Source organism: Rhinopithecus roxellana, chromosome 19, assembly GCF_007565055.1.
Source record: "Rhinopithecus roxellana isolate Shanxi Qingling chromosome 19, ASM756505v1, whole genome shotgun sequence".
NCBI lineage: Eukaryota > Metazoa > Chordata > Mammalia > Primates > Cercopithecidae > Rhinopithecus > Rhinopithecus roxellana.
The window spans coordinates 25,785,302-25,799,863 of NC_044567.1; the positions used below are offsets into that span (position 1 = coordinate 25,785,302).

Consider the following 14,562-nt stretch of genomic DNA (forward strand, 5'->3'; position numbering starts at 1 on the left):
GACAGAATCTGATCTGGGTGGGACTCCTCATTGGTGAGATGAACCTGTCCATCAGTTGATGAACCTGTCCCAAATGCTACTTACCCTGTCTGCCAAGGCTAGAGGAATTTGGAGACATTTTAATAAACATTTAACAAGTATGATCTCGTATGAGCTAATGTGTATAAATGCTATAATTATCCACTCCAACATTTTTAGTGGCTTTTCTTTTATTATTATTATTATTATTATTATTATTATTTTATGAGTTTTGCCCTGTTGCCTAGGCTGGAGTGCAGTGGCACAACCTCGGCTCACTGCAACCTCCACCTCCCGGGTTCGAGCGATTCTCTTACCTCAGCCTCCCGAGTAGCTGGGATTACAGGTCCTCACCACCACACCTGGCTAATTTTTGTGTTTTTAGTAGAGATGCAGTTTCACCATGTTGGCCAGGCTGGTCTTGAACTCCTGACCTCAGGTGATCTGCCCACTTCGGCCTCCCAAAGTGCTAGGATTATAGGTGTGAGCCACTGCGCCCAGCCCTTTCAGCAGCTTTTGACACAACAAGGTATATTTCTCACTCACATTGCAATCCAGTGTGTGTTGGAGGCAGGGACAGTGTTCCCTGTCACTCTAATCTGTAGCTTCACCACCTTTCAGACTTTGATCCCCCACTGCATTCTTTGCACTGCCAGTCAACAAGCAAGAAAGAACATGGAGGAGACACAGTGGGGTTTGGGGCCAGTCTGAAATGGTTATGTTACTGCCTCCCACTTTGCAGTGGCCAGAGACCAGTTAGCTTCTACTGGAGGGAAGCTGAGCTGTCCCTTAGCTGTACATCCTGGAAGGAGAGAAGGTGATGGGTGCTGATGAGCCTAATGGTCTGTCACACCTACATCTGGGTCAGGCACTGGCCTAGATAGACATGGAGGTCATTCTCTGCCCTCAAGGGGCTCAGCACAGTGAGAGAGGCAGTCAAAATTCAGGAATTGGTAAGGGGGCTTAGTTTTCTGTTGGCAAGAGTCAAAGTCCTCCTGAGAGCCCCCAAGCTTTGAGAGGCAGAGGCGCTCCCCTGTACTTCCTTACTGCCATCCACAGCTCTGAGCCTTTGGGCCAGTATTGGTTCTGCTCTTCTGTGAGGCCTTGGCCACTGTGCAGACCCCTTGCCTAGAGCCACCTACTTCCTTTTACCCTTGTCTGCCACCTACCCATCACTGATGCTTTGTTTCTGGTCTCTCACCAGATCTTTGCTTGTCACATACTCTGTAACTTCTCTCAAAGATGAAAAGCTCCATAAGGCAGGGATTTCTGTTTTATTTACTGCTATATCTCAGATGTCCAGAACAGGCCTTTGCATTTGTGCCCTGAACATATGTTTTTTGAACAAATGAAACAAAAAGGCTCTCACTTCCCCAGACCTGGAGTGCCTCTTGTCCCTCTGCATGGAGAGGAGGCAGAGGTCAGGTTGTGCTTGGCCTTGTGGGCCCTGGTGAGGAGTTTGAATTTTATCTTAAGAACACTGGGATGTGTTCTTAGGATAGGCATTTTTGAGCATTATAGTGTCACGGATGATTTGTAGGTTAAGATCCTTCCTCTTGGCTGGGTGTGGTGGCTCATGCCTGTAATCCCAGCCCTTTGGGAGCTGAGGTGTGTGGATCACCTGAGGTTGGAAGTTTGAGACCAGCCTGACCAACATGGAGAAACTCCATCTCTATTAAAAATGCAAAATTAGCCAGGCGTGGTGGTGCGTGCCTGTAATCCCAGCTACTCGGGAGGCTGAGGCAAGAGAATCTCTTGAACCCGGGAGGCAGAGGTTGCGATGAGCCGAGATTGCATCATTGCACTCCAGCCTAAGCAACAAGAGTGAAACTCCGTCTCAAAAAGAAAAAAAAAAATCCTCCCTCTTGCTCCTGTGCATGGAGAAGGGGCTGTGATGGGGCAAGAGAAAGCAGGGGAGCCATTAGGGTATGACTGGAGCCATGGCACTTTTCTGGATGGGAACAGGCAGAGGCCAGATAACTGTCACTAGTTGAGCTGCTCAGGTTCATATCTGGTCCATTTTTAATCTGAGTTAAAAGCTTTCAGGGTCTCATTATTGCCTGCAAGATTAAGTCCAGACCCCTTTTCAGGGAGCAGAAGCCTCCCCAAGTGGGACTCCACCCATAGTGCCAATCTCCTAACTGCCCCACTCCCTCCTGACCATCTGAAGGCACTTTCACTACACTGCTCTCTGCATCTGGAATACCTGGCACACGCCAGTTTAGCCTTTTAAACTCACTTCAGAAACAGTCTCCCAACACTCTCTGTGAAGTCTATACTGATGCCCTTATCCCCTGAGGCACTTTGCATATTCCTCTCCTCACATGCGTCATGCAAATGTACCACAGTCATTTCTATACAAGTGTGTCTGCCCCACCAGATGGGGAGTTCATCACCAGCTCTGGGCCTGCCACATGTGGTAAGTGCTCAGTAAATATTTTTTACTTTTTATTTTTTTGAGACAAGATCTTGCTCTATCGCCCAGGCTGGAGTGCAGTGGCACGATCTCAGCTCAGTGCAACTTCCCAGCGTCAAGCGATCTTCCCACCTCAGCCTCGTGGGACTACAGGCACATGCCACCATATCCAGCCAATTTTTGTATTATTATTATTATTATTATTTGAGACAGAGTCTCGCTCTGTTGCCCAGGCTGTAGTGCAGTGGCAAGATCTTGGCTCACTGCAAGCTACGCCTCCCAGGTTCACGCCATTCTCCTGCCTCAGCCTCCTGAGTAGCTGGGACTACAGGTGCCCACCACCACGGCCGGCTAATTTTTTGTATTTTTAGTAGAGACGGTTTCACCATGTTAGCCAGGATGGTCTCAAACTCCTGACCCTGTGATCCGCCTGCCTCCGCCTCCCAAAGTGCTGGGATTACAAGCGTGAGCCACCGCTCCCGGCCAATTTCTGTATTTTTTATAGAGATGGGGTCATGCCGTGTTGCCCAGCCTGGACTTGAACTCCTGGACTCATGCGATCTGCCTCCCAAAGTGCTGGGATTACAAGTGCGAGCCACCACACCCAGCCTTCTTTTTTGGGGGTGGGGGACACAGAATCTGTCTCTTTTGCCCAGACAGTAGTACAGTGACTCACTACAATCTCAATCTGCTGGGCTCAGGCAATCCTCCTGCCTCGGCCTCCCAAAGTACTGGGATTACAGGCATGAGCCACTATACCTGACCAGTAAATGTTTCTTAAATGATTGGATGACCTAGTTGAAGGAAAAATTTGAAATGGTTCAGAGCAGGGTTGACCTCTCTGGCTATGTGTGTTAAGGAGCAGTGGAAGCTAAGGGGTGTGCACTTTTGTCAGTGATGGAGCGCCATCTGATGTAGAGAGAAAGGTCCCACAGTTTCTTCTCCTTTTGCTCTTCAATAGAAATGTGAATCCTAGAATGAAATGCAACTTTGGAAATGGCCCAGCCCAATGCTGTCCTTATATAGTTGAGGAAACTGAGCCGCCCAGGGGTGAAGCAATAGTGTGAAGTTACCCAATTGATTGGTTAGAGACATAGATGGGCCTTAACCAGATGGCAGAGGATGTCTCCAGGACATAGGGGCAGAATGGATTGGAGGTTGAGGACAGGAACACCAGCCAGGAGACCATGAGACAGGGCCTAGTGGTGACCATGGAGCCAAAATGGGAGGGAATAAAGTGAAATGCATGGAGTTGCTGGGGTCAACAACTGGCCAAGTGAGGGAGTAGGAGGTAACCAAGGGTCTGTGAATGTCTAGGAGTGACCTCAGGATGGAACTTCAGGTAGAAGTGTCAGAAATGTCAGTCAGCAAGCCATTGCAGGTGAAACAACATACCCTTCTTTGAAAGCTGATAATATGAGTTGATTATTCACCAACCCAAAATAGCCTTCAATCCCACATTTATTTTTGGTAACACTCTACTAGGGCATATCAGTTTGTTGAATGTCATTGTCAAGGGTGGTGTTGCATCTCTTGGTATAAAAGTGATACAGCAGTTTCTCCTACCCTTCAGCTCCTTTTTTTTTTTTTTTTTTTTTTTTTTTTTTTTTGAGACGGAGTCTTGCTCTGTCTCCCAGTCTGGAATGCAGTGGTGCAATCTCGTCTCACAGCAACCTCCACCTCCCAGATTCAAGTAATTCTGCCTGAGCCTCCCAAGTAGCTGAGATCACAGGCGCGTGCCACCATGCCCGGCTAATTTTTGTGTTTTTAGTAGAGATGGGGTTTCGCCATATTGGCCAGGCTGGTCTTGAATTCGTGACCTCAAGTGATCCACCCGCCTTGGCCTTCCAAAGTGCTGGGATTACAGGCATAAGCCACCACACCTGGTCTTTTTTTTTTTGAGACCGAGTATCGCTCTGTTACCCAGCCTGGAGTGCAGTGGCTCAGTCTTGGCTCACTGCAACCTCTGCCTCCCGGGTTCAATATATAAATATTTGTGTATTAAATTTGTATGCATATCCACACTGTTCACACTATGCCATGCCATAGGTGACTTTTCAGCAATACAACTAAAGTCAATACTAGCTTTTACACCTTCATGACTTCATGAACTGACTGCCCTCTATCCAAAGATTTACTGGAAGAAACTTTATTTAGGGAAGTTTGCTCAAATCTGAGAAGCCCATCTCATCCTCTAAAATCTGTCCTTTTTCCAGACTAACAAAAAACTTGCTGTCACTTGCTTTTTAAAAGCTTAATTCTTAATTATCAACTGCCAGTCATTAAGTCTTGACTGAATGCCTCCCATAATATTCATACTAATTCTTTACATGAAAGAGCGCTTTATGGCTCACCAAGTGTTTCTACATCCATGATCTCATTTGATTGTCATGACAGCTGTAGGCTGAAGTCAGTGCTGAGTTTACCCTGAGGCCTCTTGCTGGGCCAGAAGACATTTAGGACGCTCTGACTTAGCTCTTAAGGAGTCTGGTTGGGAAGATGAGTTATATAAGCCTATGAGTGAACCCTTGAGTGCTAAACTGAGAGGGCGCTTTCTCAAAAGGGCAGGAGTTCAGAAAAGAAATAATCATGAGGAGTTGAAGAAGTCCCAGATGGCTTTGATAAAGCAGATGGGGGTTGAGGGGGCTCTTGAAAGAGTTTGCATTCATTTATTCAACAGCAAGCATCAAGGCCCTGGTGTAAGCCCAGGAGTACAGTGATAAAGGCAGGTGAGGTGCTTACTCTCATGGAGCTGACTCTCTAGAATGGAAGGGAGACAGATAATAAACTAAATAAATGAACACAAATTCAGATAATAAGTGCTCTGAAACCAATAAAACAGGACTACTTTAGGCAGTCAGGGAGGGCCTCCTTGAGGAAGTGATTTTCAGACAAATATCTCAGTCACAAAAAGTAGCTAGTCACTCTAGGATCTGTGGGCAGGACATACCTGGCAGAAGCTGCCAGTGCAAAGACATGAGGGGCTAATGTGCTAGGTATGTTGGAGGAACTGAAAGAAGGCCCCTGTGACTTGAGTGGAGTGGGCGAGCAGTAGAGTTGCCAGATGAAGTTGGGGGAGAGGGCCTAGGTGGAACAGTAAGGAATTGCAGGTGTTGGAACAGCTCTGAAGCAGTGTGGATTAGCTCATTGTCTAGCTAGGTTTCCAGAAGCTCAAAGAGGTTGTCGGCCTTCAGAGGCAAAGTTTTCACAAATGCAGTATGTTGATTAAAAGACCCACGAGCCTGGCCAACATGGCGAAACCTCATCTCTACTAAAATATAAAAATTAGCCGGACCTGGTGACACACACCTGTAATCCTAGCTACTTGGGAAACTGAGCAGGAGATTCGCTTTAACCTGGGAGGCAGCAGAGGTTGCAGTGAGCCAAGATCATGCTGCTGCTCTCCAGCCTGGGTGACATGGCAAGACTATGAATGAATGAATGAATGAATGAATGACCGACCCTTTAAGGCATGAGCCCTGACTTGTGTGTTTCCTTCCCTAGCAAGGACAGAGGTGAACAGAGGGACCTGACTCGAGTGCCCCTTCCTACCCAGCTGTACAACTGGGCCGCACCAGAAGTGATCTTACAGAAGGCAGCCACAGTGAAGTCGGACATCTACAGCTTTTCTATGATCATGCAGGAGATTTTAACAGGTAGATCAAGATCATTAATGGTTGACCAAAGTCCCTATTCTTAGGTTGTATTTTTCTCCCCCAACAGGAGTTACTTATATGAAAATACAAGACTTACTGAAAAGAGACTTCTTGGCTGGGAGCAGTAGCTCACGCCTGTAATCCCGGCACTTTGGGAGGCTGAGGCGGGTGGATCATCTGAGATTAGGAGTTCAAGACCAGCCTGGCCAACATGGTGAAACCCCGTCTCTACTAAAAATACAAAAATAAGCTGGGCATGGTGGTGCATGCCTGTAGTCCCAGCTACTTGGGAGGCTGAGGCAGGAGAATCTCTTGAACCTGGAAGGCAGAGGTTGCAGTGAACTGAGATAGCGCCACTACACTCCAGCCTGGGTAACAAAGTAAGACTCTGTCTCAAAAGAATAAAAAAAAAGATTCAGCAAAGCCCATCCATCTGCTTATGAGTGACAATGCATTTAATCCAAACAAAAAATTTGTTTTTATTATTTTTATTTTTTTATTTTTTACTTTTTTTTTTTGAGACAGAGTCTTGCTCTGTTGCTCAGGCTGACATGCAGTGGCTCGATCTTGGCTCACTGCAGCCTCTGCCTCCCGGGTCCGAGCGATTCTTCTGCCTCAGCCTCCCGAGTAGCTGGGATTACAGGTGCACACCACCACACCCAACTAATTTTTGTATATTTAGTAGAGATGGGGTTTTAACATATTGGCCAGACTGATCTCGATCGCTTGACCTTGTGATCCACCCGCCTCGGCCTCCCGAAGTGCTGGGATTACAGGTGTGAGCCACCACACCCAGCTGAACCAAACTTTTTAACCTGAATATTGGTATCAGTACTTATGATCTTTGTGAGGTATCCCTTGATAACTTGTAAATTAGGGGGAAAGACTCGCCTCTGGCCGGGCGCGGTGGCTCAAGCCTGTAATCCCAGCACTTTGGGAGGCCGAGACGGGCGGATCACGAGGTCAGGAGATCGAGACCATCCTGGCTAACACGGTGAAACCCCGTCTCTACTAAAAATACAAAAAACTAGCCGGGCGAGGTGGCGGCGCCTGTAGTCCCAGCTACTCGGGAGGCTGAGGCAGGAGAATGGCATGAACCCGGGAGGCAGAGCTTGCAGTGAGCTGAGATCTGGCCACTGCACTCCAGCCTGGGCGACAGAGCGAGACTCCGTCTCAATAAAAAAAAAAAAAAAAAAAAAGACTTGCCTCTGAGAAGTAAACTATGAAATTAAACACACCCTGGGTCTATTAGATGTATGAACAGTGTCACTTGAAAGAAATGGATGTACTTCCAAACCCACTGCTCTGATGTGGAGAAAGTAGTCACATATCCGAAGATGGAAGGAATCCCTCAAGAGGAAGATGTGCACACACAGTAAAATCACATTCATTAAGGGCTGCTTTTTTTTTTTTTTTGACAGAGTCTTGCTCTGTCGCCCAGGCTGGAGTGCAGTGGCGGGATCTCGGCTCACTGCAACTTCTGCCTCCCGGGTTCAAGCGATTCTCCTGCCTCAGCCTCCCAAGTAACTGGGACTACAGGCGTATACCACCATGCCCGGCTAATTTTTTGTATTTTTAGTACAGACGAGGTTTCACCATGTTAGCCAGGATGGTCTGGATCTCCAGACCTCGTGATCCGCCCACCTCAGCCTCCCAAAGTGCTGGGATTACAGGCGTGAGCCACCACGCAAGGCTTTTTTTTTTTTTTTTTTTTTTTTTTTTTTAAGATGGAGTCTTACTCTGTTGCCCAGGCTGGAGTGCAGTGGTGCGATCTTGGCTCACTGCAACCTCTGCCTCCTGGGTTGAAGCGATTCTCCTGTGTCAGCCTCCCAAAATAGCTGAGATTACATGTGCTCGCCACCACACCCAGCTAATTTTTGTATTTTTAGTAGAGATGGGATTTCACTGTGTTGGCCAGGCTGGTTTCAAACTCCTGACCTCAGGTAATCCACCCACCTCAGCCTCCCAAAGTGCTAGGATTACAGGCGTGAGCCACCGTGCCCGGCCAAGGTCTGCTTTTATATGGTGTTTGCAGTCCCAGAGGCAAAACGACAATATATGTGAAATGAGTATTGGGCTCCCGTGCCAGCGGGGAGCCCATATGTATATGTTGCTGACACTATTGTTTGCTATCTCTGTGGCAGTGATCTCCCTGGTAAATGGGTAAAGTGGCTTCTCACTTATGAATTGACCTTCCAGGTAGTTTTTTTGTTTGTTTTCTGTTTTTGTTGCCAGGCTGGAGTGCAGTGGCGCAATCTCAGCTCACTACAACCTCCGCCTCCCAGGTTCACGCCATTCTCCTGCCTCAGCCTCCCAAGTAGCTGGTAGTACAGGTGCCGGCCACCATGCCCGGCTAATTTTTGTATTTTTAGTAGAGAGGGAGTTTCACCATGTTGGCCAGGATGGTCTCAATCTCTTGACCTCGTGATCCACCCACCTCGGCCTCCAAAAGTGCGGGGACTACAGGCGTGAGCCATCGTGCCCAGCCCCTCTGGGTAGTTTTTCTACAGAAAGAAATTAATATATAAAGCAATGAATTGTTTCTAAAGTACAGTGGGTTAGAAAAAAAAAATAAAGGAGTTAAGTAACTTGCCTAAGGTTACCCAGCTTCATCTAATTTCTTTTCCCCCCACTCTACTCTCTGGTTTCCTAATGTTACTCCTTTGTATGACTTTTTCCTTACAGATGACATACCCTGGAATGGCTTAGATGGCTCAGTTATTAAAGAAGCCATAGTTTTGGGGAATTATTTAGAAGCTGATGTGAGGCTTCCGAAACCTTATTATGATATTGTTAAGTCGGGCATCCACGTCAATCAGAAAGACCGAACTATGAACCTTCAAGATATCCGGTATATTCTGAAGAATGATTTAAAGGCAAGCCCTGAAGTTGTTGGGAGTTTATTTCTGCTTATCTAACTCAGGAAAGTAGGGAGTTAGAGACTAAGACGAAGCTGGAGACCAAGTTATAAGAAATTTTCGAAATCCTCATTTTATTACACTATTTCTGTGTTCTTGAGAATAGCCTCACTGCTTAACTTGGTGAAAGCAGCATGGAACTGAGGAAGGGAGCTAGGGAGGTTCAACACATAGGCATAGTAGGGGCACACTGCAGGCACTTAGTGGAGATTCTATGAATGGTAGCTATTATTATTGCTTTTAAGGTACTGTCAATTACAATAAACTAGTTCATTAGGACTAAAGTCAGTCTACCCAACAGGAATAAGAGGGAGTTTATCAGATGGTTTCTAAAGTACCAGTGACATTCAGGATGACTGAGACTATGTCCTTGACAATATTTCCTGTGTTACAGGATTTTACTGGAACCCAGAGAACTCAACCAACCGAGAGCCCCAGAGTGCAGAGATACGGACTCCATCCTGATGTCAATGTCTATCTAGGACTGACTTCAGAACATACCAGAGAGACCCCTGACATGGAAATCATAGAGCTAAAGGAAATGGGTATGGCCTTAATTCACAGGCTGTGTTACTTTGACACAAATGTGTTCTGAGAGTCACATGAGCTACAACTAATTGACTCCTCTAAACTGTAGATATAACTTGTTTGTTCGTTTTGTGAGATAAAGTCTAGCTCTGTTGCCCAGGCTGGAGCGCAGTGACACAATCTCAGCTCACTGCAACCTCCACTTCCTGTGTTCAAGCGATTCTCATGCCTCAGCCTCCTGAGTAGCTGGGATTACAGGTGTGTACCAGCTTGCCTGGCTAATTTTTGTTTTGTTTTTGTTTTTGTTTTTGTTTTTTGAGAGGGAATCTTGCTCTGTCACCCAGGCTAGAGTGCAGTGGCGGGGTCTCGGCTCACTGCAACCTCTGTGTCCCAGGTTCAAGCAATTCTCCTGCCTCAGCCTCCTGGGTAGCTGGGATGACGGGCATGCCACCACGCCTGGCTAATTTTTGTATTTTTAGTAGAGGCAGGGTTTCTCCATGTTGGCCAGGCTGGTCTCAAACTGACCTCAGGTGATCCGCCTGCCTTGGCCTCCCAAAATGCTAGGATTACAGATGTGAGCCACTGCACCCGGCCTAATTTTTGTATTTTTAGTAGGGACAGGGCTTCGCCATATTGGCCAGGCTGGTCTTGAACTCCTGGCCTCAAGTGATCTGCTTGTCTTGGCCTCCCAAAGTGCTAAGATTACAAGCATGAGCCACTGTGCCTGGCCACTGTAGATGCAACTTATACTGGGAAAAGATGGATGCCTTAGGAAGAAAATCAAGATCCTTGAAATTATTAAGGTAAACTTTTTGGGCTCCATATGTATATACCTAGTGTGGATCTAGAACTAAGTCATAATAATTGAGTTTATTTCTAGCATGATTACTCTTAAGATTTCATCTAATTGTTTCACAAATAAAAATGCTCATTATAGAGAATTTGGAATAGTTTAAAGAAGAAAATTACCTTTTTTTTTTTTTTTTTTTTAAGAGACAGGATCTTACTCTGTCACCCAGACTGGAGTATGAGGCACAGTTATACCTTACTGCAGCCTCCAATTCCTGGGCTCAAGCCTCTCGAGTAGGCAGGACTATAGGTACATGCCACCATATCCTGCTAATTTTTTTTAAGTTTTTTTTTTTTTTTTTTTTTTTTTGAGACACAGTTTTACTCTTTCTCAGGCTGGAGTGCAGTGGTGCAATCATAGCTCACTGCAGCCTCAATCTCCCAGGCTCAAGTAATCCTCCCGCCTTGGCCTCCCAAGTAGCTGGGACTACAGGTGTGTACTACTACACCTAGCTAATTTTTTTAATTTTTTTTTTTTTTTTTGAGATGAGTCTTGCTCTGTCGCCAGGCTGGAGTGCAGTGGGGTGATCTCAGCTCATTGCAACCTCCGCCTCCCTCGTTTAAGCGATTCTTCTGCCTCAGCCTCCCAAGTAGCTGGGATTACAGGCATGCACCACCATGCCCAGCTAATTTTTGTATTTTTAGTACAGATGGGGTTTCACCATGTTGGCCAGGATAGTCTCAATCTCCTGACCTCGTGATCCACCCACCTCGGCCTCCCAAAGTGCTGGGATTACAGTCATGAACCACTGCACCCAGCCTAATTTTTTAAAGTTTTAGTAGAGACAAGGTCTCACAATGTTGCCCAGACTGGTCTTGAACTCCTGAACTCAAGCAATCCTCCTACCTGGTCCTCCCAAAGTGCTGGAATTACAGGCATGAGCCACCACACCTGGCCTAAAAAAGTTTTTTTTTTTTAGAAATGAGGTCTCATTATGTTGCTCAGGTTGGTCTTGAACTCCTGGCCTCAAGCAGTCCTCCCACTTCAGCCTCCCAAAGCACTTGGATTACAGGTATGAGCCACTTTGCCCAAGTAGTTTTACTACATTTTAGTACATTTGAAAACCTTAGAATTTAGAACTGGAAAGGACCTTGCAGTCATCAGGCTTAATGCCTTCATATTACAGATGAGAAAACTAAGGTTCAGAGAGGTTGTAACCTGTTCAGGATCACAGAGAACTTGTTATAGAACTGGAACCCAGGCCTTCCAATTCCAGCCAAATGACCATTCACTCTGACTCTCCATCAGCAGTGCTGGAGGCCTCCAGGGTGGTCCCGTAACCTCATTACTTGGGCTGCTTCATCCCTTTCTCTGTAAGCTGTACACCTGTAAACCAGGGGTGGTGGGTGGTCAATCCTAGCATTATTTTTTGAGTTTTTTTATTACTTCCATAATGTAATGGCTCCTTGGGTGGTATCTAGGCTACTTTTTTTTTTTTTTTTTTGAGACAGAGTTTCACTCTTGTTGCTCAGGCTGGAGTGCAATGGTGCAATCTCGGCTTACTGCAGCCTCCGCCTCCCAGATTCAAGCGATTCTCCTGCCTCAGCCTCCCAGGTAGCTGGGACTACAGGCATGCACCACCATGCCTGGCTAATTTTTTGTATTTAGTAGAGATGCGGTTTCACCATGTTGGTCAGGCTGATCTCGAACTCCTGACCTCAGGTGATCCACCCGCCTTGGCCTCCCAAAGTGTTGGGATTGCAGGCGTGAACCACTGCACCTGGCCCTAGGCTACTTTTATCATATGCTCACCAAGAGCATAACTTTAACTGAGAAATAGTCAAACTCTTTTGTGTGAAAAGAAGGCTGTGAATGTGGTCCTTAAGAGTCAGGGGAGCTGGGCACGCTGGCTCACACCTGTAATCCCAGTACTTTGGGAGAGTGAAATGGGAGGATCACTTAAAGCCAGGCGTTTGAGAGCAACCCAGGCAACACAGCAAGACCCCATCTCTATAAAACATAACAAAACAAGATTCAGGGGCCTATAATTCACATGTCCTGACAGTTAACGCATGTTTGGGCACACAATAAAGCTTAGAATATTTCTTCCATGGCTAGACCCCTGCCCTGACAACAATTTCTGCCTCATTCCATGTCAAAATAGGAGCTTTCACCTAGGTGACACATACTCCCTCACCCTTTGTGAGTGTATCCAGTAGTCTTCCACAACTGGGAAGGAGATGGGAAAATAAAAAGCTTTTTTTTTTTTTTGACAATCTTTGCCTCTTGAACAAACCAAGGCTGCTTAGCGGCCAAATATGTTCATTTTAATGAGTTGAATTTTGCTGTTCTTTTCAATAGGCAGTCAACCTCATTCTCCAAGGGTTCACTCTTTATTCACCGAGGGGACACTAGATCCTCAGGCCCCAGATCCATGTCTGATGGCCAGGGAGACTCAGAATCAAGATGCTCCTTGCCTTGCTCCATTTATGGCAGAAGAGGCCAGCAGCCCCAGCACAGGTCAGGCAAGCCTCTGCAGTTTCGAAATCAATGAGATCTACTCAGGCTGCTTGACTTTGGAAGATTACGTAGAAGAGCCTCCAGGAGCTGCTTCATCTTTGGAGGCAGACGGACCTAACCAGGTAGATGAACTGCAATCCATGGAAGATGAGCTGGATAAGACGGAGAGAGAGGCGTGTTGTTTTTGCAGTGAGGATGAGAGCTCTTCAAAAGCTGAGACAGAGTACTCTTTTGAGGACTGGGACTGGCAAAATGGTTCACTCAGTTCACTTAGCGTTCCCAAGTCAACCAGAGAAGCCAAAAGCAATTTGAACAACAGGTCCATGACTGAGGAGTATCTCATCAGTAAGTGTGTGCTGGATCTAAAGATTATACAGACAATAATGCATGAGAACGATGATAGGCTGAGGAATATCAAGCAGCTATTAGATGAAGTTGAGATGAAACAGAAGGAGCAGGAAGAGCGCATGTCTTTATGGGCCACTTCAAGAGAGTTTACAGATGTCTACAACTTACCTCCGGCTGTGGGCCCTCCATCTATAAACTATATTCCTCCTGTCCTACAGCTTTCAGGGGGTCAGCAGCCAGATACCAGTGGCAAGTGCCCAACCCTACCAAGATTTCCAAGAATGGTAAGAGACTTTCAAGGGGGACATTTTGGCAAAAGATCCAGGAAAAGAAATGGTTATGGCTGGAAACCTTTCACCCAAGTCTCCGAAGTAAGCACTGGGAATCAGTCAGAGATGAGCCATCAGGTAACCTAAGTGGGAGGAAGGGGCAACCTAAGCAGGAACCCAGTGCTGGGTTTGACATTGCCCCTAACCTGTGTGGAGGAGGGACTGACTTATATATGCAACCGACTCATAGCAAGGTGCTCTTAGCTTTAGGAAATCAGTCCTCCATGATGGAATTTCAAGGTAGATACTCTCTGCCTCCCAGTCCAGACCCAACACACAGCCCATGTCCTTCTCTGTAAATTCGTATGTATCAAATTGATCCATATTAAATTGCTGTTTTATTAGTTAAAATGGTCAAGTATTGGGAATTTTGCATGGCTCAATTTACTGAATAAAGTATCTTGGATAGGTATTAATCTCCATTCTAAGTTGCTTATTCATTCATTCATTCACTCATTCAACAAGCACCTGCAGAACCAGAGGCTATCTAGACTCTGGGTTTGTTTTTTTTTTTTTTTTTTTTTTTTTTGAGACAGAGTTTGTTGCCCAAGCTGGAGTGCAATGGCATGATCTCAGCTCACCACAACCTCCACCTCCGGGGTTCAAGTGATTCTCTGCCTCAGTCTCCCGAGTAGCTGGGATTACAGGCTTGCACCACCATGCCTGGCTAATTTTTTGTATTTTTAGTAGATATGGGGTTTCTTCATGTAGGTCAGGCTGGTCTCAAACTCCTGACCTCAGGTGATCCGCCCGCCTCGGCCTCCCAAAGTGTTGGGATTATAGGCTTGAGCCATTGCACCTCGCCTAGACTCTGGGTTCTGATGATGAATAAGCCACAAACTCTGCCCATAAGTAGCTCAAATACCAGTTGGGGACTGAGGGACCTGGTGGATCAAAGAAAACCCCTCAGAGGAGGTGAGCAGACACCATAGGAGCTGGCTGGGAGGTATAGCTTGCAGAGAGGCTCCTCCTTAAGGACAGGGCTGTCGTCTGACTCCTCCTGTGTCCCAGCACCTAGCATGATGACCAGTACATAGAA

At 46.4% G+C, this 14,562-nt stretch overlaps 1 protein-coding gene across 1 annotated transcript in view; it reads left to right on the plus strand.

Moving 5' to 3' along the window:
• Positions 1-14,562, plus strand: part of TEX14 (testis expressed 14, intercellular bridge forming factor) — a 78,148-nt gene that overhangs the window by 20,826 nt on the left and 42,760 nt on the right. Inside the window, exons 10-13 of the mRNA XM_030923689.1 lie at positions 5,939-6,090; positions 8,776-8,966; positions 9,403-9,553; positions 12,688-13,478. Coding sequence (XP_030779549.1) covers positions 5,939-6,090; positions 8,776-8,966; positions 9,403-9,553; positions 12,688-13,478 — 1,285 coding nt within the window. The remainder of the gene's footprint in view (positions 1-5,938; positions 6,091-8,775; positions 8,967-9,402; positions 9,554-12,687; positions 13,479-14,562) is intronic.